This window comes from Salarias fasciatus (genome assembly GCF_902148845.1).
Source record: "Salarias fasciatus chromosome 23 unlocalized genomic scaffold, fSalaFa1.1 super_scaffold_20, whole genome shotgun sequence".
NCBI lineage: Eukaryota > Metazoa > Chordata > Actinopteri > Blenniiformes > Blenniidae > Salarias > Salarias fasciatus.
The window spans coordinates 18,304,874-18,328,170 of NW_021941230.1; the positions used below are offsets into that span (position 1 = coordinate 18,304,874).

Sequence of the window (23,297 nt, forward strand, 5' to 3'; positions counted from 1 at the left end):
TGTTACAATAATTAAAAAATTGCAAAAAAAAAAAACAAACAAAAACAAAAACAAAAAATGGCAATATCGTTTATCGCAGTAAATTAAAAAACTAAAATAAAATAAAAATAAAAATAAAAACTGCAGCTTTCTTCTGGTACTGGTACTGCAGCTTTCTCCTGGTACTGGTAGTGTAGTGGTACTGCAGCTTTCTACTGATACTGCAGCTTTCTACTGGTACTGCAGCTTTCTCCTGGTACTGGTAGCGATACTGCAGCTTTCTACTGGTACTGCAGCTTTCTACTGGTACTGCAGCTTTCTCCTGGTACTGGTAGCGATACTGCAGCTTTCTACTGGTACTGCAGCTTTCTCCTGGTACTGGTAGCGATACTGCAGCTTTCTACTGGTACTGCAGCTTTCTCCTGATACTGGTCGCGATACTGCAGCTCGTCTGACTTCTCTCTAAACCTGTCCTTCAGCTTTGCTCTGACTCACCCTGCAGTCAGTCTCACTGAGCTCCACCCAGAGCTCCACCCAGAGCTCCACCCAGCAGGTTCAGCAGCTCTTCACCTGGACTTCCTCAGACTCCACTCCCGTCTTGACTTTCCTCTCAAACTAAGACTTCTGACTGCTCTCGCTGTGGACGAGTCAGTCCAAGCAAACATCCAGCTTCTGGACCTGAACTGGATTTCTTTCTGAAGTTAGACCAACGATCTGATCTTTTCAGGTGTGTGTGAAGGTGGAAATGCGGATGTGTGTTTTCTGGCAGAATGGAGGCTCCCGGATGCTTTTCCTCCTCCTCCTCTGCTGCTCTGGAGGAAACGGTGAGCGGCAGGAGCCCAGACCTTCAGCGGCGCCTCAGCCTTTCCACGAGGGAATCCATGAACCTCAGGCGTACCCCGAAGAGGACCGGGCCCCTCTGCCCGTCTTCACCATGGACTACCCCAGAATCCAGGTCCCGTTTGAGTTCACACTCTGGGTGCTGCTGGCCTCGTTCGCCAAAATGGGTGAGACTGGCTGAGAAGGACCGCAGATCCTCCAGGACAGGGTCCTCCAGCCTGTTTTCTCTTCTCTGCACAAACTCACAAACTGGATGGACTGGACTGGACTGGACTGGGACAGGGACTGGACTGGGACTGGACTGGACTGGGACTGGACTGGGACTGAACTGGGACTGGGACAGGGACTGGACTGGGACTGGACTGGGACTGGGACAGGGACTGGACTGGGACTGGACTGGACTGGGACTGAACTGGGACTGGACTGGACTGGACTGGACTGGGACTGGACTGGACTGGGACTGGGACTGGACTGGGACTGGACTGCGACTGGACTGGACTGGGACTGGACTGGGACTGGACTGGGACTGGGACAGGGACTGGACTGGGACTGGACTGGACTGGGACTGAACTGGGACTGGACTGGGACTGGACTGGACTGGACTGGACTGGACTGGGACTGGACTGGACTGGGACTGGGACTGGACTGGGACTGGACTGCGACTGGACTGGACTGGGACTGGACTGGGACTGGACTGGGACTGGGACAGGGACTGGACTGGGACTGGACTGGACTGGGACTGAACTGGGACTGGACTGGACTGGGACTGGACTGGGATTGGACTGGGACTGGGACAGGGACTGGACTGGGACTGAACTGGGACTGGGACTGGGACTGGACTGGACTGGGACTGGACTGGGATTGGACTGGGACTGGGACAGGGACTGGACTGGGACTGAACTGGGACTGGGACTGGGACTGGACTGGACTGGGACTGGACTGGGATTGGACTGGGACTGGGACAGGGACTGGACTGGGACTGAACTGGGACTGGGACTGGGACTGGACTGGACTGGACTGGGACTGGACTGGGATTGGACTGGGACTGGGACAGGGACTGGACTGGGACTGAACTGGGACTGGGACTGGACTGGACTGGGACTGGACTGGGATTGGACTGGGACTGGGACAGGGACTGGACTGGGACTGAACTGGGACTGGGACTGGGACTGGACTGGACTGGGACTGGACTGGGATTGGACTGGGACTGGGACAGGGACTGGACTGGGACTGAACTGGGACTGGGACTGGGACTGGACTGGGACTGGGACTGGACTGGGACTGAACTGGGACTAGGACTGGGACTGGACTGGACTGGACTGGGACTGAACTGGGACTGGGACAGGGACTGGACTGGGACTGGGACTGGACTGGGACTGAACTGGGACTGAACTGGGACTAGGACTGGGACTGGACTGGACTGGACTGGGACTGGGACTGGACTGGGACTGAACTGGGACTAGGACTGGGACTGGACTGGACTGGACTGGGACTGGGACTGGACTGGGACTGAACTGGGACTAGGACTGGGACTGGACTGGACTGGACTGGGACTGAACTGGGACTGGGACTGGGACTGGGACTGGACTGGGACAGGGACTGTAGTGGACTGGGTCCTCCTGTCCGTCCCGTCGGTGGTCTTCACTCGTCACTGATGGTTTCTGCTCTGAATGTCTTCAATCGTCTTCAGACTGAAAGTAACCAGAAGCTGAAGCCTCAGTGTCTGTAACAGTCATGTCCCCGTCCCCCCGTCCCCCTGTCCCCGGCCCTCTGTCCCTCCAGGCTTCCACGTCTACCATAAGATCACCATCTGGATCCCGGAGTCCTGCCTCCTCATCGCCGTCGGGCTCGTCGTGGGCGCCATCATGCACTCGGTGAAGGAGACGCCCCCCGCCGTGCTGGACTCGGACGTCTTCTTCCTCTACATGCTGCCCCCCATCGTCCTGGACAACGGCTACTTCATGCCCACGCGGCCGTTCTTCGAGAACGTGGGCACGGTGCTGTGGTACGCCGTGGTGGGAACCCTGTGGAACAGCGTGGGAATCGGACTCTCGCTCTTCGCCGTGTGCCAGTTTGAGGTGTTTGGAGTTCAGGACATCAACCTGCAGGTGAGGGGGGCTCGGGGGGGCTGAGCTGGGTTCACCTGAGGCTGCAAAGTCTTTACTTTGATCTTCTGTCAATCTGAGGAGGTGGGGAAGTTTTAGTTAATATTTACTCTTCAGCTGAATTTAAAAAAATGTTGAAGATGTTCCAGTAACATGAAAACAATAATGAAACTAAGTTTCACGACTCAAACTTGAGACAGAATTAATTTTGTGACTCGTTCAACTTCACTCTCCGGCCCTCATCCATCAACCCAACGCTCAGCAGAAAACTCAACGTTTCCACATCGGATCGGCATTCATCAAACTGGACATGAGCGGATGGTACGACCAAACCTCGCGACAGGTCCGACATCCTGTTCAGTGTGGATTTGCAGCTCAGCAGAACCTCAGACGTTAGCCTGGTGAACCAGCCCACCTGCTCCTCATCCACACTGGGATCTTGGAGCTGGGAGGGTCTGGGGACAAGGCGACAGAAAGACGATGCGGCAGAGCCAATCAGCGTTGCCGCTTTTTGTTTTCACATTTTTTGGGTGAATTCCGGCGGCTAAACCGAAACGACGCCATCACTGCGCGTAGCGGAGATTACAGAGATAAACTTTAACCGTCGTCTGAAAGCTGCAATCAGTAAAGTTACAGCCGAAATACCAAGAATTACAACAATCAAGCAAGAGTCTGCGCCTGGCGAGGTTCTGACAGGAAAAGACGTTTTCACGTGTCGAGAAGCTAGCGCTAAAGCTAACACTGAGAGAAGCTGGAGCTAAAGAGCTAAAGCTAACCCTGAGAGAAGCTGGAGCTAAAGAGCTAAAGCTAACCCTGAGAGAAGCTACAGCTAAAGAGCTAAAGCTAACCCTGAGAGAAGCTGGAGCTAAAGAGCTAAAGCTAGCCCTGAGAGAAGCTACAGCTAAAGAGCTAAAGCTAACCCTGAGAGAAGCTAGAGCTAAAGAGCTAAAGCTAGCCCTGAGAGAAGCTACAGCTAAAGAGCTAAAGCTAACCCCGAGAGAAGCTAGAGCTAAAGAGCTAAAGCTAACCCTGAGAGAAGCTACAGCTTAACCCTGAGAGAAGCTAATGCATTTTGATGACGTCTGTTTTGAAGCTGATTGGCTGAAGTGTGCTGTCAGTCACAGGAGTAACCGACGCCCCCTGCCGGAGTTTGTATTGCCTTGTCCCCCCTCAGGCTCAGTCCCAGGTCCGGCTCAGTCCCAGGTCAGGCTGTCCCAGGTCTGGTTCAGTCCCAGGTCCGGTTCAGTCCCAGGCGTTGCTCAGTCCCAGGTCCAGCTCAGTCCCAGGTCCGGTTCAGTCCCAGGCGTTGCTCAGTCCCAGGTCCAGCTCAGTCCCAGGTCTGGTTCAGTCTCAGGTGTTGCTCAGTCCCAGGTCCAGCTCAGTCCCAGGTCTGGTTCAGTCCCAGGTCCAGCTCAGTCTCAGGTCCGGCTCAGTCCCAGGTCTGGTTCAGTCCCAGGTCCGGCTCAGTCCCAGGTGTTGCTCAGTCCCAGGTCTGGTTCAGTCCCAGGTCCGGTTCAGTCCCAGGCGTTGCTCAGTCCCAGGTCCAGCTCAGTCCCAGGTCCGGTTCAGTCCCAGGCGTTGCTCAGTCCCAGGTCCAGCTCAGTCCCAGGTCTGGTTCAGTCTCAGGTGTTGCTCAGTCCCAGGTCCAGCTCAGTCCCAGGTCTGGTTCAGTCCCAGGTCCAGCTCAGTCTCAGGTCCGGCTCAGTCCCAGGTCTGGTTCAGTCCCAGGTCCGGCTCAGTCCCAGGTGTTGCTCAGTCCCAGGTCCAGCTCAGTCCCAGGTCCGGTTCAGTCCCAGGCGTTGCTCAGTCCCAGGTCCGGTTCAGTCCCAGGTGAGGCTCAGTGCCAGGTCCAGCTCAGTGCCAGGTCCAGCTCAGTCCCAGGTCTGGTTCAGTCCCAGGCGTTGCTCAGTCCCAGGTCTGGTTCAGTCCCAGGTCTGGCTCAGTCCCAGGTGTTTCTCAGTCATAGGTCTGGTTCAGTCCCAGGTGTTGCTCAGTCCCAGGTCAGGCTCAGTCCCAGGTCTGGTTCAGTCCCAGGTCCAGCTCAGTCCCAGGTCCGGTTCAGTCCCAGGCGTTGCTCAGTCCCAGGTCTGGTTCAGTCTCAGGTCTGGCTCAGTCCCAGGTGAGGCTCAGTGCCAGGTCCGGCTCAGTCCCAGGTCCAGCTCAGTCCCAGGTCTGGTTCAGTCCCAGGTGTTGCTCAGTCCTAGTTGAGGCTCAGTGCCAGGTCTGGTTCAGTCTCAGGTCTGGTTCAGTCCCAGGTCTGGCTCAGTCCCAGGTGTTGCTCAGTCCTAGTTGAGGCTCAGTGCCAGGTCTGGTTCAGTCTCAGGTCTGGTTCAGTCCCAGGTCTGGCTCAGTCCCAGGCGTTGCTCAGTCCTAGTTGAGGCTCAGTGCCAGGTCCGGCTCAGTGCCAGGTCCGGCTCAGTCCCAGGTCCGGCTCAGTGCCAGGTCCGGCTCAGTGCCAGGTCCGGCTCTAGACATCATCAAACCCTGACCTGCAACATGTCTTATTTCCATGTATTTGTAATAATCAGTACTCTCGGGGTAAAGTAATGGACCTGGGATCTATTCAGACCTCAGCCGGTGTTCAGGACTTTCCAGAATCTGACGTGGATCTTGTCGCACGGTGAGATCAGAGCACAAATCTGCTCTGGTTCCACGCCAGCCTGATCAACGAGGCCCTGGTGTTTTCAGAACGAGAACAATGACGCTGACTGAAACAGTCGTCACAGTAAAAGGTCCACGTCCAAACAAGGACATTTATAATCAGATTACTTTAATAAAATGACCGATACAGTACTTCTACGAGGGAGAACCGGAAAATAACCGAACACTGGTCATAACTTTTCATTTGATTTTAACAATGATTCAAAGCTGTCTCCTTCACAGTAATCCCCGCTGGTCTGAATCCACCGCTGCATCCGTGTTTTCCAGCTTCCACACTGTATTAAAAAAAAAATTGGTTGAATTGATTATTCATAGGGTGAAGCGTTTCACGAAATGTTTTGAGTTGACTCAGTTACTATTTAAAAACATTGACTGAACGAAAAACTCTTTGTTGGCTATTAATTCAGCCAGTTGCTTAATAATCGTTGACAGAACGAATGACTGTTGGCTTATTAATTGAGCCAATTGAAACAAATGAGTTGACACCATGTCATATTCCACATCATGTGCTCACTCAACTAGGACTTATTAGTCATTACAACTATAAAGTAATAATTGAGTGAATAACATAATAATGACTGCATGAATTAATATTTAAATGATATATACTCAACATAAAATATAGCCTATTTAAAGACTAATAAAGACAAATTTACTTTAAATTTTTATTTTTCTGTGTACAAAACAAAACATTTAAATTAAAAAAAATTACACAACATTTGAAAAGAGTGCAAAACAGAGCAAATCCAATAGCTGACAGTATAAGCTGTAAAGGAAAGTCTGGGGTTCAAGGCTCGTAAGGAGGTAGCAATGGCGCAGCTTCCAGGCCTCCCGGAGGCCCCACAATCTCCAGGATACCCATTGGCACGGGGCTTGAGGCTTCGTACACACCGTCTGGCTATAGAAAAGCTCGGTTTTCTCCCCCAGGTAATACTGCAGCCCTTTGACAGTCACCACCCTCCGATGTTTAACGATCTCTGTGGTCTGGATACACAGGACAAGTCAAGTCACATGCATATTGTTCATACATGTACATTATACAGCATATTTCATACAAGACGTGTAAACTCAAAGTGCTTAAACATGAAAACAAAGTAAACAGTTCTAAATTAAAACAAAAAACAACAATGTAATGCTGTCACTGTACAATTTTTTACAATGTCGACTCTTTCAGTCATAGTGTGGGAATGGAGTGGGCAGGCAGCTCATTTCACATCTAGAATCTAAAGGCTGATTCATTGTAACTGCATACATACATCTACTGTATGTACAGTGTACTGAAAACAGCTTCTACTGAAAATAGAAGACTGACAAGCTCACGATGTGACATTGTGAGCTTGTCGATCAGCTATTCTCAGCAGAAGCTTTACCCACAATAACAGAAAACACTATTTTCAATCGTGAGGGACTCCGGACACCCAGTAGGGTTTAAGTGGTGAAGACACATTTGTCTGTTCCATCTTACCTGCTCGTCTCGGTACTCCAACAGACTCCTTAGTGTCACTTGAGTGGGGTGGTGAGCTACGGTGCGGTGTGCTCTGGTGTGCTCATCCAAGGAGGGGAAGAACGTTTCCATCAATTCTTTTCCTGTTACTCTTCTGAATTCTGCATGTACCTGCAAAACGATTAGATAATGAAGAGACAACTTGTGAATGTACAACCTGTAGACAGATCATAGCAAAAACCACAGATGTAGCATCACGTCACTTGCTCAGGACAGATCAGAGTGACCATCTTCAATACCAGGCTTAAAGGGCCATTCCACCTTTGAGGCATCAGACCCTTTATTTATTGTTAGGGTATAAGAAACATGGCCCTGGTGTTGTTTTTGTGTTTATTCTGTGTTTCTAGAAATATTAGTCTAACTTCCTCTTGACAAAATCATTACATCTGATTTCTCTTCCCACCTACAGTTAGTTCCACCCCTCTCCAGTGCATATGGTTGTCTCAGTTGTGTGACATTTTATGTGGAAGGAACAAAGTAAAACATACACAAACTTACCTGACCCAACAGGAATAGGGCTGGCCATCTCTGGCTGATTGTGGAGACATGCACATCTTCAGCAACGACCTCCTTTCGTCTGAGGGAGAAGATACATAACTATAGATATGTGACAGATATTTACAGGGTAGTGCAAGTCGATGAGAAGAAACTGTGTCAAGCAGAAGAAACTGCCCTGAGTAGAGAGATGCCAAAATAAAAAGTTAAGATGGAAGCCAAAGAACGGCACAGCCAATTTATTTCATGATGTGTAGTGGGCTTGTAGATCTGTTGTTTTCACTAGTTTGGGTCCTGGCAAATATCATAATTCCCCTTTGGGTCACAGGCAAAAAGGTTTGGGAGCCACTGCTTTAGGAAGACTGTGAAATGACCCTTACAAGTTAGGAAAAAGTGTTTTCCTTAAAGGTATAATGGAGGATTTTCTCAATAAAGTCGAAGCCAAACGTCTGTTACTCGCTTATTGAAAAACGCGCATGCGCCAGACCGTCCTACCTGCTCTGCTGCTCCGACGAGCGCGCTTGACGGCGTGACGCAAGCATTTCTTCAGCGTGATTGACATGTCAGAGGACCAATAGTTGACGCTCGCATCACGCCATTCATTGGCTAAAACATTGTCCATTATACCATTATATATTCAAACAACTTTAATGGGACTGAGGTCCATTTAGTTCAATTTGTACTTTGTCAGAGTTAAGGGAACCCAGTGGTTTGAGAATGACAGGATTACAGCTACTTCCAGAGCAAGTATTGATATAAATACAAATGCTAGAAAAGCTGACCTTATTAAAGCCTTCAAAGCTAGCTTTCCCGCCGAGACGTTTGCTTCCAGACTGATGGTTTGCTTGCTAGGCTGTTTACCAGGCAAAACCATATTATAAATCTATGCTAGAGCGAGCTGGCCAACGAGCTGACGGCGTTCGTCCGCCAACAGCTGTCGCACAGAGGCGCTGCTATGCCCACGCCGGGGCGAGTGTCAGCTAGCCGGCTAACGGGCGAACGTGCCGCTCGCGGGACAGGAGCTAGGCGTCAGCTAGCAGGCGGACGTGCCGCTCGCGGGACCGGAGCAAGCGTCAGCTAGCAGGCTTACGGGCGGACGTGCCGCTCGCGGGACCGGAGCTAGCTTTAGCTAAACCCTGCCCCGCGGGTTTGGCTAACGTGCGGACGTGCTGCTCGTGGGGCCTCGGGCGCTGTTAGACGGCTAATGCTGTTAGCTGGCTAAACATTGACCTTATGAATTAGAGGGGTAATATGTAAGTTAGCTGCCCGGCTACCCAAGCTAACTGGCTAGCTAGCAAGCAAAAAATGTTACAGTCCCCCAAGAACAGATTCCACAGAAAAACAAATTTCTTTTGACTCTGGTTTCAGAGATTGACAATGTTAATAAGCAAACGCACAGTGTTGCTTACCTGTCACTCCTCGTCCCTCCGTGAGGCCGTGTCGACAAACTTTGTGGCTTTGCCGTACTTCCTTTGCTCGAAGTTCATTACCGCAAATGACGCCGCCCACATTTGTTCAGTCAACAAATGCAAAACTTGTCCAATCCATTCACTCAATTACTGTATGTTAGTTGAGTCAATATCAGCCATTGTTGGCGTTCACCCAACAACAATTTATCACCTGACTCAATATTTTTTATGAATAATTGTACAAACATTTATTAACTGGCTTTCCCAATAACAACACTTGAGCCAATGGTCTATTTCAACTTGCCTTAGCAATCTTCTAATTGAGTCAATGTTTTGGTAATTGGGTTTTTTACGGTGCAAAGAAGTTTGAAAACTCGTGCGTATTGATCCCGTTCAGTGCGTTGTCGATTTTTGTTTAACCTCCTCGACGTCCTCAAATCTCTGCCCCTTCAGCTCGTTCTTCATTCTTGAGAAGAGAAAAAAGTCACCCGGTGTGAAGTCTGGCGAATAGGACGGATGAGGCAGCAGGTCGTCCCGTTTTTCTCCAGGACCTGCATTACAGGACCCGGTGCGCCGGCGGGTTATCGTGGTGCAGCCTCCACTCGCCATCCCGCCGAAGCTCCGGAGCTTCTGCCTCCCTGCTCCTCGGAGCCCCTCAGGACCTGGTGTAGTGGTCCTGGTGAACAGACTGCCAGGCGGCTCAGACTCGCTGTGGACGACCCCTTTCACGTCCAAACAGCAGATCAGCATGGCTTTTACCGCCGACCGGGACTTTTTCCGGCCGAGGGGAGTCCGGGTGTCGCCGCTGGCTCGACCGCTGCTTCGTCTCGGGATCGTAGGCGTGACGCCAGGTCTCATCCGCCGTGAGGACTCTGCCCAGCAGCAGGATCCTCTTCAGAGTGCTGGAGGATTTCCCGGCACACATCCACGCCGGCCGCCTCCTGCTCTGGAGCGAGGACGCCCGGAACCATCTTCGCCGCGACTCGCCGCAAGCCCAAAACCTGGGACAGGATCTCCTGACAGGAACTCCACGGAACCCCCGTCAAGGTGGACACCTCCCCGACCGTCAGCCAGGACCACGGCTTTCGCCTCGAGGATCTGTTCCTGCGTGCATGAGGATGCGGGTCGTCCGGAGCGGGCTGGTCTTCAGTGGACACTTGGCCCCTTTCAAAGCGTCCATCCCATTCAGAAACCTGCGTCCTCCCAGGACACCGTCTCCATACGCCTCCTGGACCATGCTGAGTGTTTCTGACGCTGTTTTCCCAGCAGAGAACAGAATCGGATGCTTGCGCGCTGATCGGATTTAGTGATGTTCCGCCATTTTGTGCTTTTCCGAAGGGGGTCCTGCTGTGCCGACGTCGGCGCTGTGTGTGTTTCCCTGTGTGACTTTGTGAGACGATACTTTGCAGAGATCTGCACAAGAACCTGCTGTAGCGAGATCCAACAACCAAAACTCTGGAATCACTGTTTTAATTTTATAAACACAGTCCGGTTTCTTTTCGGTGCCCCTCGTACCCTATCCTACAGTCCCCTGAGCCGTCCATTCTACAGTTGATCATGAAGAAGAAATGATTTAACATCAGTGAAATGTTGACGTCCAGTCCGAGTTTGAATCCCCTCCCCTGCTCAGCGGCCTTCCTTCACTTCAATTTACCTTCCGGTTCTTCCCGCCTGTCGACTTTCTGGATCTTTCCTGAACTTCTTCTGATTTTTCAATCCAGACATCAGCGGCTCAGATTACTGGAGGAGCAGACAGACAACAACCGTCTCTGTCCTCCTGGATGAAGACTGAAGGACTGTCCTGTGTCCCTTCAGGAGAACCTGCTCTTCGCGTCCATCATCTCGGCCGTGGACCCCGTGGCGGCTCTCAACGTCTTCGAGGACATCGGAGTCAACGAGCAGCTCTACATCGTCATATTTGGAGAAGGACTCTTCAACGACGCCGTCACCGTGGTGAGAGCCGGTCCCGCTGGTCCAGGGCCGTCCCAGCCCTGGACTGCTGTCCACAGGGGGGACAACTTATAAAAACTGTCCAAACCCTGGACAGCTGTCCACAGGGAGGACCACTTACAAAAACTGTCCAAACCCTGGACAGCTGTCCACAGGGAGGACCACTTACAAAAACTGTCCAAACCCTGGACCGCTGTCCACAGGGAGGACCACTTACAAAACCAACCAGCAGAATTCTGTTTTACTTCCTTGGTAAAATCACGTCAGTCTTGTGTTCCTCGTAATGAGAACCCTGCAGAACCAGGCTCAGAGGAGGAGAACCCTGCAGAACCAGGCTCAGAGGAGGAGAACCCTGCAGAACCAGGCTCAGAGCAGGAGAACCCTGCAGAACCAGGCTCAGAGGAGGAGAACCCTGCAGAACCAGGCTCAGAGGAGGAGAACCCTGCAGAACCAGGCTGAGAGGAGGAGAACCCTGCAGAACCAGGCTCAGAGCAGGAGAACCCTGCAGAACCAGGCTCAGAGGAGGAGAACCCTGCAGAACCAGGCTCAGAGGAGGAGAACCCTGCAGAACCAGGCTGAGAGGAGGAGAACCCTGCAGAACCAGGCTCAGAGGAGGAGAACCCTGCAGAACCAGGCTCAGAGGAGGAGAACCCTGCAGAACCAGGCTGAGAGGAGGAGAACCCTGCAGAACCAGGCTCAGAGCAGGAGAACCCTGCAGAACCAGGCTCAGAGGAGGAGAACCCTGCAGAACCAGGCTCAGAGGAGGAGAACCCTGCAGAACCAGGCTGAGAGGAGGAGAACCCTGCAGAACCAGGCTCAGAGCAGGAGAACCCTGCAGAACCAGGCTCAGAGGAGGAGAACCCTGCAGAACCAGGCTCAGAGGAGGAGAACCCTGCAGAACCAAGCTGAGAGGAGGAGAACCCTGCAGAACCAGGCTCAGAGGAGGAGAACCCTGCAGAACCAGGCTCAGAGGAGGAGAACCCTGCAGAACCAGGCTCAGAGGAGGAGAACCCTGCAGAACCAGGCTTCAGCTTTCAGCTCTTCCAGTTGGGATGAAGGGATGAAAGAGAGACGAGGAGGACAGACTGATTCTCTGAATCAGCTCAGCCAGATGCAGGATCAGTACAGGAGGCCTCAGACCAAGAACCTCAGGGATCCTGAGGGGTGAGAGAGAGAGAGAGACAGAGAGAGAGAGAGAGAGAGAGAGAGAGAGAGACAGGGACAGGGAGAGAGAGAGAGAGAGAGAGAGAGAGACAGACAGAGAGAGAGAGAGAGAGAGAGAGAGAGAGAGAGGGGTCCCGGCCGGTCCAGTTGGTCCTGCAGCAGCTCCAGCTGAAGCTTTAGAGACCTGGAGGCTCTGAAGACGGAGACGGAGACGGAGACGGAGACGGAGTCCTCCTCCCTCCCTGGCTCCACATGGCAGGAAGCTCCGCCTCCTGTTCTGCTGGAGAACCCGACACAAACATCAACAATGCAAACTAGCATTTGTAGGATGAGTGCTGGAGTCCAGCAGGGTCGTCTGACACAGCTGCTGCCTCTTGGAGCTGTTCAGAGTGAAAGCCTTCAGAACCTTTCAGTTTCACCGTTTTGCTCTGAAAGTCCTGTTTTTTGTGAAAGAAAGTAAAAACAAGCAGAAAAGTCTTCAGGATGAAACTCCTGTAAATCCAGCTGAAGAGGCTGCAGTGAAGTTGAACGTTGTCCAGTCGTGGATGTTCTGTGTTGCTGTTCTGCCTCCAGGTTCTTTACACCATGCTCAGCTTCCTGGCCGACTTGCCCGCGGTGGAATCGTCGGACGTCTTCCTGGGCGTGGCCCGGTTCTTTGTGGTGGGAGTGGGCGGGATCCTGTTCGGCGCCCTGTTTGGATTCGTGGCCGCCTTCACGACTCGTTTTACCCACAACACCCGCGCCATCGAGCCGCTCTTCGTCTTCATGTTCAGCTACCTGGCCTACCTGGTGGCCGAGCTCTTCGCCATCTCCAGCGTCTTGGCGTAAGCGGCGTCTGTCTGAGAGTTCCGAACAGAAACAGGAAGTATGGAAAGAGAACCTTTCAGAAAACACTCTAAAGTAAAAGTTACTCCAGAGGACAGTAGATAAGAGGTCGTCTCCAAACCCAGCCAGAGTTCATACTGCAGACACCGCTTTACCCTTTAACCCTACTTTACCCTTTAACTCAAACCCTTTAACTCTACTTTACCCTTTAACTCTACTTTACCCTTTAACCCTACTTTACCCTTTAACTCAAACCCTTTAACCCTACTTTACCCTTTAACCCTACTCTACCCTTTAACTCAAACCCTCTACCCTGCTTTAGTTTATCTGCTTGACCAGCAGGTGCCTGAATGTTTGCCACGTGTCTGAACTCGCTTCTCCAGCGTTTCCAGCTGCTCTGCAGGACTTCATGGTTCCAGTCCTCAGTTCCACCTTCAACATGTGTTCCTTTCTGCTTGCAGCATCATCACCTGCGCCATCACCATGAAGTACTACGTGGAGGAGAACGTGTCCCAGAGGTCCTGCACCACCATCCGCCACGTGGTCAAGATGCTGGCCACCATCTCTGAAACCCTCATCTTCTTCTTCCTGGGGGTCGTCACCATCACGACGGAGCACGAGTGGAACTGGGCCTACATCCTCTTCACGCTGCTGTTTGCCTTCGTGTGGAGGGGAATCGGTGAGAGCCCAGGTCCAGGTCTGGGTCCGCCCAGCTGTTTCCGGATGGATGTTCAGCTCGCGTCTCCTCTCCGGCAGGCGTCTTGGTGCTGACCCAGATCGTCAATCCCTTTCGCACCATCACCTTCAACTTCAAGGACCAGCTGGGCCTGGCTTACGGGGGCCTGCGGGGGGCCGTGTGCTTCGCTCTGGTCTTCACTCTGCCGGACAGCATCAACAGGAAGGACCTGTTTGTCTCGGCCTCCATCGCCATCATCATCTTCACGGTCTTCATACAGGTGAGCGGACCGGAACTCCTGAGACGGACCATGTTTACCGGGAGCCAGTGGCCACATGACGCTTTCCAACACCGAGTCTCTGATTAGTGAGTCTTAACTTAGTTCCAGATCAAGCGAGTCCAGTGGTTCCTCCTGGACCACTTCACGGATCTGAGAGCTAATCCAGGTACAGGAGAGCTGAGCCGAGCCAGATCCTCAGAGCTGATTTTTAGAGCCAGACGTCCTTTATGAGTCGAGTTCAGCAGAGCCAAGAGCGTTTTCCAGGTCTGGATGGGGTCCAGGTCTGGGTCCGGGTCCGTGAGCCGGTCTTCAGATTGGAAGTGCAGAAGAGACAAGAAGCAGGAGTCAGACTGACTGTAGTGAGGCCTGAGTCCAGATCTGATGAGTCCAGATCTGATGAGTCCAGATCTGATGAACTGACCAGACATAGTCAAGACTGGACAAAGGCTCAAAATCACCCTGGAGTTTCTCACTTGAGGGACCAATCAGGCTTCATGGGACCACGTGACTGAAGGTAGCACCAGCTGGTTTCGTTTCTGTCAGATGAAGTGAGATAATCTGGATCTGAAACGCTTGGTCTCCTCAGGGCATCAGCATCCGTCCCATCGTGGAGTACGTCAACATCCGGAGGACCAACAAAGACCTGAACACCATCAATGAGGAGATCCACACCCGGGTGAGAGCAGAGCCAGCTGGGTTTCCAAGACCTGAAACCTGAGACCTGAGGCCTGGTGTGTCTGTGTGTGTGTGTGTGTGTGTGTGTGCAGACCATGGAGCATGTGGTCAGTGGAATCGAGGACCTGTGTGGACAGTGGAGTCACTACTACTGGAAAGACAAGTCAGGCTTTCTTCCGTCTGTCCCCGTCCCGGGCCGAGGGTTCAGGGTTTTGATCAGCTGGAATCTTGAACTCTTCTTGATCTTTAACTGTGTTTCTGCAGGTTCAAGAAGTTTAATGACCGCATTTTGAGACGCATCCTGCTGCGAGACAACAGAGCCGAGTCCAGCATCGTGTCCCTGTACAAGAAGCTGGAGCTGCAGGACGCCATGGAGCTGCTGGACACGCCGCTGGGGGACCTGAGTGCAGCGCCGTCCATCGTCTCTCTGCAGTGAGTGGCGCCGGTCTTCTGTCCAAACGTGCCTCCATGACGTCGTCCTCGTCGAGACGTCCAGACTGAGCGTGTCCACAAGAAGGACTGCCGAGTTAAATCTCCCAGCCGTCGATCTGTGGCTCCCCGCCTCACTGAGAACCTTTCCCACTAAATCCAGCTGGATGTGGTGTTTTATGTTGGTTATTGTCAGTATTTGATACGGTTATACTGCTAATAAAGCTTCATCATTTCAGTAGATTTCTAGCATTTCTCTCAAGAACATTGAACACCGTGATGTTGAATCAGTCTTCATTAGCAGTAAAACGGCTGGGAGATTTATATTAATACGTCAATATTTTATACCGTTTTACTGCTAATGAAGACTGATTAAACAAATATTATCACAATAACGTTCTTGAAAGAAATGCTAGAAATCTACTGATATCATTAAGAAGCTTGACACTGCGTTGGTCTAGTGCTGCTCCGTGACGTTAAGCTAGCGTTAGCGCCGTGCCATCGGAGGACGTAATGGAGGCACATTTGGACGGGCGGGAACATTTGGACAGAACACCGGGACACGAGACGAGGGGAGCTCAACCAACAGGGACGAACGCCTGGTTTAATGTAGCGATAAGTTAATGATCAGCTGGACAAACAGCGAGGAAGACCAAGGAACTCCGAGTGAAACGTGATTCCAGCTGCTCCTGATCGGTGCTGGACGAGGAACGGTGAATGTTCCATCTCATTCATTCATCTCTGGACTGAGCCTGAACGCCACGTCTCTTCTGTCTCACTCGTTCATCAGCGACGAGCGGAAGGACGCCTCCCGGCCCAAGAAGACGTTTCTGGCTGCAGATGTGAAGAAAATGCACGACATCCTGTCGAAGAACATGTACAGGATCCGACAGAAGGTACCAGCCGTCCCACATCAGGGATCACAAGCCTCGGCTGGGTTCCAGACCGATCGGTCCTTCCTCACCAAAATCTATTCATCACTGTCTGCCAGACCGCGGCCTACACCAACAAGTACAACCTGCCCGACAACAGCCGGGCTCGGGAGATCCTGATGCGCCGCCACGCCAGCGTCAGGCGGAGCCTTCGAGCCGGGAGCTTCCGGGAGTCGGTGGGTTCTCGTCAGCAGAACATCCTTGGTTCTGGTTCTTCTCTCTCTCTTAAGGCACGTGGATCTCCTCTTTCAGCCGACACACAGCATCCCCAGACCTCTCAGGTACTACTCCCTGCAGCCCGGAAGCCACCTGGAGTCTGCGTTGACCCTCAGAAGACGAAGTCACGGTGAGTTTGCTCGGTTCTCAGCGCAGAACATGAGAACCGGCGTTGAACCGTCTGGTCTCGTTTCAGCCGGCAGTGATGTGGACCGTCTGTCAGCTCATCTCCAGGCCTCCGGTGTGTCTCCTCGCTCGTCCTCCCGCTCTCTGGTCCCCATGAGGACGCTGGAAGTCATTAAAGAGCAGGGCGGAGCCGACCTGAGGGCGCCCGGCGGTCTCCAATCAGCTCCTGGTCCTGGATCCAGTAGACCAGGCTCACATCAGGAGGATGAGAGCCTGGTCCATCATCCAGGAGGAGAAGGAAGCCGGGTACCAGACAGGAGGGACCCAGGAGAAGACGAGGGAAGTCCTCTGCTCAGACTCTGGTCTCAGAGGTCTTCAGGTTCCAGAAGATGAGGACCAAGACTCTGAAACCCCTCAAAGGGACTATATGAGCACCCTGAGCTGGAAGAGTAACTGATGGTGTTAAAACCAGAAATGTTTAACCACTTGTTCCATGGAACATGGAATCTCAAGAGGTATTCCGTTCTGAGGCGGGTCTGAGGTGGGTCTGAGGTGGGTCTGAGGTGAGTCTGAGGTGAGTCTGAGGCGGGTCTGAGGTGGGTCTGAGGTGGGTCTGAGGTGAGTCTGAGGCGGGTCTGAGGTGGGTCTGAGGTGGGTCTGAGGTGGGTCTGAGGTGAGTCTGAGGCGGGTCTGAGGTGGGTCTGAGGCGGGTCTGAGGCGGGTCTGAGGCGGGTCTGAAGTGGGTCTGAAGTGGGTCTGAGGCTCCTGTGTGAACAGCAAGCAGAGGCAGCAGGAGGAGGAATGTTCGGCCGCTTTTATTTTGAACAATAAAGTGTGAAAATGAGTCTTGAGCTGGTCTCTGGAATGACTGTGATGGGAGGGGGGACAGGGGCACGGCTGGAGGTGGGATGCACAAGATCCTCACCAAGACCAGGATGAGCCTGAACCAGGACCTGAGCCTGAACCACCACCAGGACCAGATGTCCCTCCAAGTCCTTTCAGTCCATAAGCACCAGCATCAGGACTAGACCTCCTTCCAGGTCCTTCTAGTCAACCTGCACCAGGACCAGGACCAGGAATGACTGATCAGTGGAAGATTCATTCAGGAGACGACCCCAGCAGGTTCACTGTCCCCCCAGCAGGGTCTCTGTCCCTCAGCAGGGTCTCTGTCCCCCAGCAGGGTCTCTGTCCCCCCAGCAGGGTCTCTGTCCCCCCAGCAGGGTCTCTGTCCCCCCCAGCAGGGTCGCTGTCCCTCCAGCAGGGTCTCTGTCCCCCCAGCAGGGTCGCTGTGCCCCCCAGCAGGGTCTCTGTCCCCTCAGCAGGGTCTCTGTCCCCTCAGCAGGGTCTCTGTCCCCCCAGCAGGGTCTCTGTCCCCTCAGCAGGGTCTCTGTCCCCCCCAGCAGGGTCGCTGTCCCCCCAGCAGGGTCGCTGTCCCCCCAGCAGGGTCTCTGTCCCCCCCAGCAGGGTCGCTGTCCCCCCAGCAGGGTCGCTGTCCCCCCCAGCAGGGTCTCTGTCCCCCCCAGCAGGTTCACTGTCCCCCCCAGCAGGGTCTCTGTCCCCCCAGCAGGGTCGCTGTCCCCCCCAGCAGGGTCGCTGTCCCCCCAGCAGGGTCTCTGTCCCCCCAGCAGGGTCTCTGTCCCCCCAGCAGGGTCACTGTCCCCCCAGCAGGGTCTCTGTCCCCCCAGCAGGGTCTCTGTCCCCCCAGCAGGGTCTCTGTCCCCCCAGCAGGGTCTCTGTCCCCCAGCAGGGTCTCTGTCCCTCAGCAGGGTCTCTGTCCCCCCCAGCAGGGTCGCTGTCCCCCCAGCAGGGTCTCTGTCCCCCCAGCAGGGTCTCTGTCCCCCCCAGCAGGGTCTCTGTCCCCCCAGCAGGGTCGCTGTCCCCCCAGCAGGGTCTCTGTCCCCCCAGCAGGGTCGCTGTCCCCCCAGCAGGGTCTCTGTCCCCCCACTGCTGTGTTTCCAGATGTTGACGTCCCACTGAGACTAGTGGTGCATCAGATCATCATTGATCCGTTCGGTTCGTCCTCGGGTCGGCACATACGTGACCCGCGGATCGATTTCTAAAAACACAGCCTGTGGCGAGCGGAGGAAGGAGGAGCTTGAACGCCCCGCGACCCTTAAATCCCTGCATTTTGGTTTCCTGTCAAATATCACAACGAAGGAAAGAGGTCAGCGGGTCAAACCACGCCGGCGTGTGTCGGCGCCGTGGCAGAAAACAGCCGTGAAGTGGAAACACATCCAGCAGGTCGCACGTTTGAAGCGACACGGCAGCATTTAGCAGTCCGACCGGATAAAGCTGTACGCTATCGGTGTGTTCAGGTCAGGCTCTTTCATTCTCCTTGTTTCAAGGAAGATGTTTTCTTATGTTCACCTTTGAGTTTTATTTAATTAATGGTCTTTTGAACCAGCCTTTTTATGTCGCTGTTGCACTTTAAATTGATCTTCAGTTCATTATTATATTTTAAATGAAGGAGATATTCGTATAAATTGCACTTTAAGTTGTTTTTCAATTATAATTATGTTAAAAGAAGCTGTATGCCTGGTGCACTACTTTTAAATTTAATCACTTAAGTTTCTAATAAACAGACAAAACAGATTTTTAAAAATGTTTTTTTGCTTTTTGCGGATCTGAAAAATGATCCGACCCATGAGTTAAGTGATCCGTTGCACCACCTCTGAGACTGCAGTCGGTGTTTCCAGATGTTAAGATAAGATAAGATAATCCTGTATTGATCCCCAGAGGGGAAATTCAGGTATTGCAGCAGCACAGGGCAAAGAGCAACAAGGGTACTGACATGCATTAGGTTAAAAAAATAAGATAAAATAATAAAATAAATAAAAAATGACACATATATATCAGGACACAGCGAGGGTGACGTATAATAAACAAAACAAAATGAGAGACAATGACCATCCAGAGGGAAAAGTGACACTCAGTACCAGGGGGGTCAGGGCAGTGCTGGACTGTGGCCTCCACTGCTGTTTAACAGTCTGATGGCGGCGGGCACAACGGAGCGCCTGAAGCGCTCAGCTCTGCCTCTGGGGGGGAGGATGCGCTGGCTGGACGAGCTGCTCGTGTCCCACAGCTCGTCCTGCAGACGGTGGGAGGGGTGGTCCATGATCTCTCTGATTTTGTCCCTAATCCTCCTCCCTGCCACGGGCTCCAGAGGGTCCAGTTGAAGGCCCACAACAGAACAGGCCTTCTTCACCAGTTGTTCAGCCTGTTGACCTCACCGGTCTCGATGCCCCCCACCAGCACACCCCAGCAAAGAAGAGTGCGCCGGCCCCCACAGACTGGTAGAAGGTCTTCAGGAGCCTGACGCCAAACCACCCGAGTCTCCTCAGGAAGAACAGCCTGCCCCGTCCCTTCCTGAAGAGGCCATCTGTGTTGTGGGACCAGTCCAGTTTATTGTTAATGTGGACCCCAAGGTATCGATAGGAGTCCACCCTCCCCACTTCCTCCCCCTGGATGAAGACGGGGACAGGAGACCTCCTGCTCCTGCTGTAGTCCACAACCACCTCCTTGGTTTTGCTGATGTTGAGCTTCAGGCTGTGGTTGTCACACCATGTGACAAAGCTCTCGGTCAGCCCTCTGTACCCCCCCTCGTCATCATCAGTAATGCATCCAGCAACGGAGGAGTCATCGGAAAACTTCTGGAGGCGACAGGAACCAGAGTTGAACCGGAAATCTGAGGTGAAGAGGATGAAGAGGAAGGGTGCCAGAACGGTTCCCTGGGGTACTCCTGCGCTGCTTCTCACCCCCTCAGAGATGCAGCCGTCCACCCTGACACACTGCGGCCGGTCTGTGAGGTCGTCCAGGATCCAGGCTGTGGTGTCGGGGTGCAGTCGCATCTCCAGCAGCTTCTCCCCCTGGAGGCAGGGTTGATGGTACTGAAGGCACTGGAAAAGTCAAAGAACATGACCCTCACGATGGCCCCGGCTCCTCCAGATGTGACAGGGCCCTGTGGGAGAGAAAGATGACAGCATCTTCCACGCCGATGTGCTGCTGGTATGCAAACTGCAGGGGGTCAGAGACAGCAGAGAGCAGCTCCCTCTGTACCGGGCTGGACGAGAGCGTGAGGCAGGGAGAGAGGGAGGGGGAGGTTGCTGGGTGAGTTCAGTGAGTTCAGTGTCCAAGGTGAGGGGTGGGAGGGGGTGAACTGTCTCTTGGAGCAGCTTGACAGCTGAGAGAGGGGGGTGGGGTGGAGTGCAAAGACCCAGATCCACTCTGAGCTCACAGAGGTGTGGTTGGTATCAAATCTACTGAAGAACAGATCCAGCTCAGAAGCAAACTCTGGTTTGTTAACGCCTGTCATCTGCTTCATGCCACTCCACAGCTCTCTGGAGTTCTCCTCCCCATCTTGGCTTCGATCTTCTCCCTGTAGATGCTCTTGGCCTCTCTCAGTTTCCGTTTGAGCTCGTTCTGAACAGGCCTCAGTCCATCCCAGGCCTTAGCCGTGAAGACCCTCTTCTTCCTGTTAAGGAGGCCTTTCATGTCCTCATCGTTCTCTGAGAATTCAGAGAGCGATGGGCGGTTCTGCTGAGCACTGTGTTCAACTTGATGCCGTTCAAATTGTTTTAACAGCAGACGGAGCTTCCTCTGCTCCGTGGAGCGCCAGCTCTGCAGGAAACAGGTGTTTCAGGTGAAATGGTTTCCCTGTTAACTGGTGACCCACTTCCTCTGGTGTCCGTCACTGCTGCCGACGGCAGATGTGGAAAAACCTCGATGAAGGTCTGTAAGCTGACCCGGTGAACGATGTTCTACCTGCACTTATAATGAAGTTTTGAGCGTCTTTCATTCTGATGAGTGAGATTCTGACGTCTGCCGTCACCAGTCAGTTCATCCAAACAGGACGGGATCGGCAGGAACTCAGCAGACCAAGGTTACAGCTGATATCTGAAAATCATCTGAATTAGTGTGTGACAGTTGATGGCAGAAGGGTTTCAGCTGGAAGCGCTGTGTCGTCGTGGTTTGAATGAAACCGGAAGAGCCAGACCCGGCCCGGTGTTTGAGCAGCGGACTGGCCGTCCTGCGTTTCCTGACTGTGGCCATCACTGACAGTTCCTTCCACCAAAATCACTCTGCACGAAACATTTACCCGCCGAATTCAAGTAAGAAAAACCTACTTTATGAGGGGCTACACCCTCGGGGGGAGGGGTCTCCCCCCCGAACATCACCGAGGGCACCAGGTTGTTTCCACGGGCGCCCCCGACACCAGAGAGTGCAGTTTTGGAGGAGGCAGAAGCCTCACTCTGTCCTCCATCCACCGAGACCGGCCCGTCCCAGTGCCAGGACTACAGAGGACTCTGGAGGGACAGGTTCAGGAGGAAGCATTTCCTCCTCTGGCAGCCTCCACCCCACACAGGACACCAAACAGAGACTTCCCATGCTCCTCCTCTCACCCTTCAGATCCTGGTGCAATCAGGAGTTCTTTGCTGCACCACAGAAGAATTCCTACACAGACAAGCGATTCTCTGGAAGTCCAGCTCCAGCCTAAAATCAGCTGATTTCTTCCTGTTCGAGGGACATGTTGCCGTTTAAAACACTGTTCATACTGTTCTTCAGGATCTCTTCTCGTTTGTGGTTGTTTGTGAAATTTCTAAAAATGGAAATAGAATCTTGATATGAACCCAAAACAAAGAACGTGATTGAGGACGTGGTCATAAAACTCTGACATCCGTTCAGCTCATCCTCCAGAAGAACGAGCCGAAGCGTTGGGCCTGCCTGCTTCCTCCTCCTTGTTGGACGTGCTGCTGGACCTCCAGCTCAGACCCAGGCTGCTGGAGGCGAAACCCTCCCCGAGTTCCTCCACCAGATCTCAGGTGGAGCAGGAGGTGCAGGATCCACCGCAGGCTGGCGAGCTGGTCCTCATTAATGAGGCGCCTGCAACCGTCGGAACATCGCTAAACGGGGAATGAGCAAGAGGTGAAGAGGTGCCGGTGCAGAATCCAATATGGCGGCATTACGGGGGCGACATCTTGAAATGGGGCATTTACGTGTTTCTACACCTGCTTCTGCTCTGTCTCTGCGCTTTGATCTGCCCCAAGAAGCATCTTTAGTGTCTAAAAGCAGCGACAGCACGGAGCTCAGAGGAGGACCACGTTCAGCAGAGCCCTGAGCTGCTTCATGTGGTCTTCAGGTCAGCTCCAGAACAGAGCAGAGAGCTTCATGGGGGTTTCATGGCTGAGCAGCTGCATCAAGCCTCACTCTGAAGATGTGGACCTGCTCTCTGCTGGAGACCAACAACCGGAGACAGAGACCACCCCCCCCCCCCCCCCCCCCCCCCCCCCCCCGCCAGGCTGAGCGTCGCTGGTTTATTTATGGTAAAAGTGTTTTTTCATGCACCAAAACAGCGACACCACAGACGGTCTCTGGAGCTTTTAATGGCGTCTGGTGATACGGCTGCAATGGCGACACCTTCTGGTCGATACCTGAACACACAGGGGGTCAGAGGTCACGTGTATTTTCATCAGAAAGCCGCAGCTCGCTGTTAGCATGGATGTTAGCATGGATGCTGGCACGTCGTCAGAGCAGCCTTCTGCGAGCCGCGATGGGAAACATGGAACCAGCGGACTTGATCCAGAACGGCTGGTGTTCTGTCCTCAGAACGAGTCCCGGTCCAGACGGTGGAGCTGCTTCTGTTTAATGAACAACCTGCTTCATCAGTCTGGAGGATCCAGCAGCACGTCAGCGATGAACCAACACCTGAAGCGACGTCGCCCAGGTGCGCTGCTGGAGGATGAGAGACAGCAAAAAGCTGGAGGATCGTAAGTCCGTCTAACTAACTAACTAACATGTTAACGTGCATCGTTAAGTTCATTTCTAGAAGCAGCGCATATTATTTTCATGTTTTTACCTTGTAAGTATCATAAAACCAGGACACACGCAGGCTCCAGTACACGTCAGACGGTACTTCTGACAGAGACACATTATAATTCATTTCCACAGATGACATGGACACTGAAACTGGAGCCATACAGTCAGAATGGTCTCATCATTGTTGTTATACAGTGTTGTACAGCATGGGTTTATTT

General features: G+C 53.0%; 1 protein-coding gene and 1 long non-coding RNA gene across 2 annotated transcripts; one reads left to right on the forward strand and one right to left on the reverse strand.

Moving 5' to 3' along the window:
• Nucleotides 1-538: 538 nt before the first annotated feature.
• Nucleotides 539-16,816, forward strand: LOC115383682 (sodium/hydrogen exchanger 2-like). Its single transcript, XM_030085848.1, has 13 exons — nucleotides 539-986; nucleotides 2,602-2,927; nucleotides 10,809-10,946; nucleotides 12,681-12,931; nucleotides 13,394-13,611; nucleotides 13,689-13,888; nucleotides 14,475-14,564; nucleotides 14,656-14,726; nucleotides 14,828-14,995; nucleotides 15,783-15,888; nucleotides 15,984-16,100; nucleotides 16,177-16,270; nucleotides 16,337-16,816. Exons 1-13 carry the CDS (start codon nucleotides 725-727, stop codon nucleotides 16,657-16,659), a joined length of 2,364 nt encoding a protein of 787 aa, XP_029941708.1. The 5' UTR covers nucleotides 539-724; the 3' UTR covers nucleotides 16,660-16,816.
• Nucleotides 7,074-9,341, reverse strand: LOC115383735 (uncharacterized). Its single transcript, XR_003930729.1, has 3 exons — nucleotides 8,994-9,341; nucleotides 7,588-7,666; nucleotides 7,074-7,200 (listed from the first exon to the last, which is right to left on the reverse strand). It is a non-coding gene; the product is annotated as an uncharacterized LOC115383735 (long non-coding RNA).
• Nucleotides 16,817-23,297: the final 6,481 nt, after the last annotated feature.

Coding starts and splice junctions, on each gene's coding strand:
- LOC115383682 (XM_030085848.1), top strand. CDS start 725: ATGCGGATGTGTGTTTTCTGGCAGAATGGAGGCTCCCGGATGCTTTTC. Junction 987..2,601: donor GGCCTCGTTCGCCAAAATGG/GTGAGACTGGCT, acceptor CTGTCCCTCCAG/GCTTCCACGTCTACCATAAG. Junction 13,889..14,474: donor TCTTCACGGTCTTCATACAG/GTGAGCGGACCG, acceptor TGGTCTCCTCAG/GGCATCAGCATCCGTCCCAT.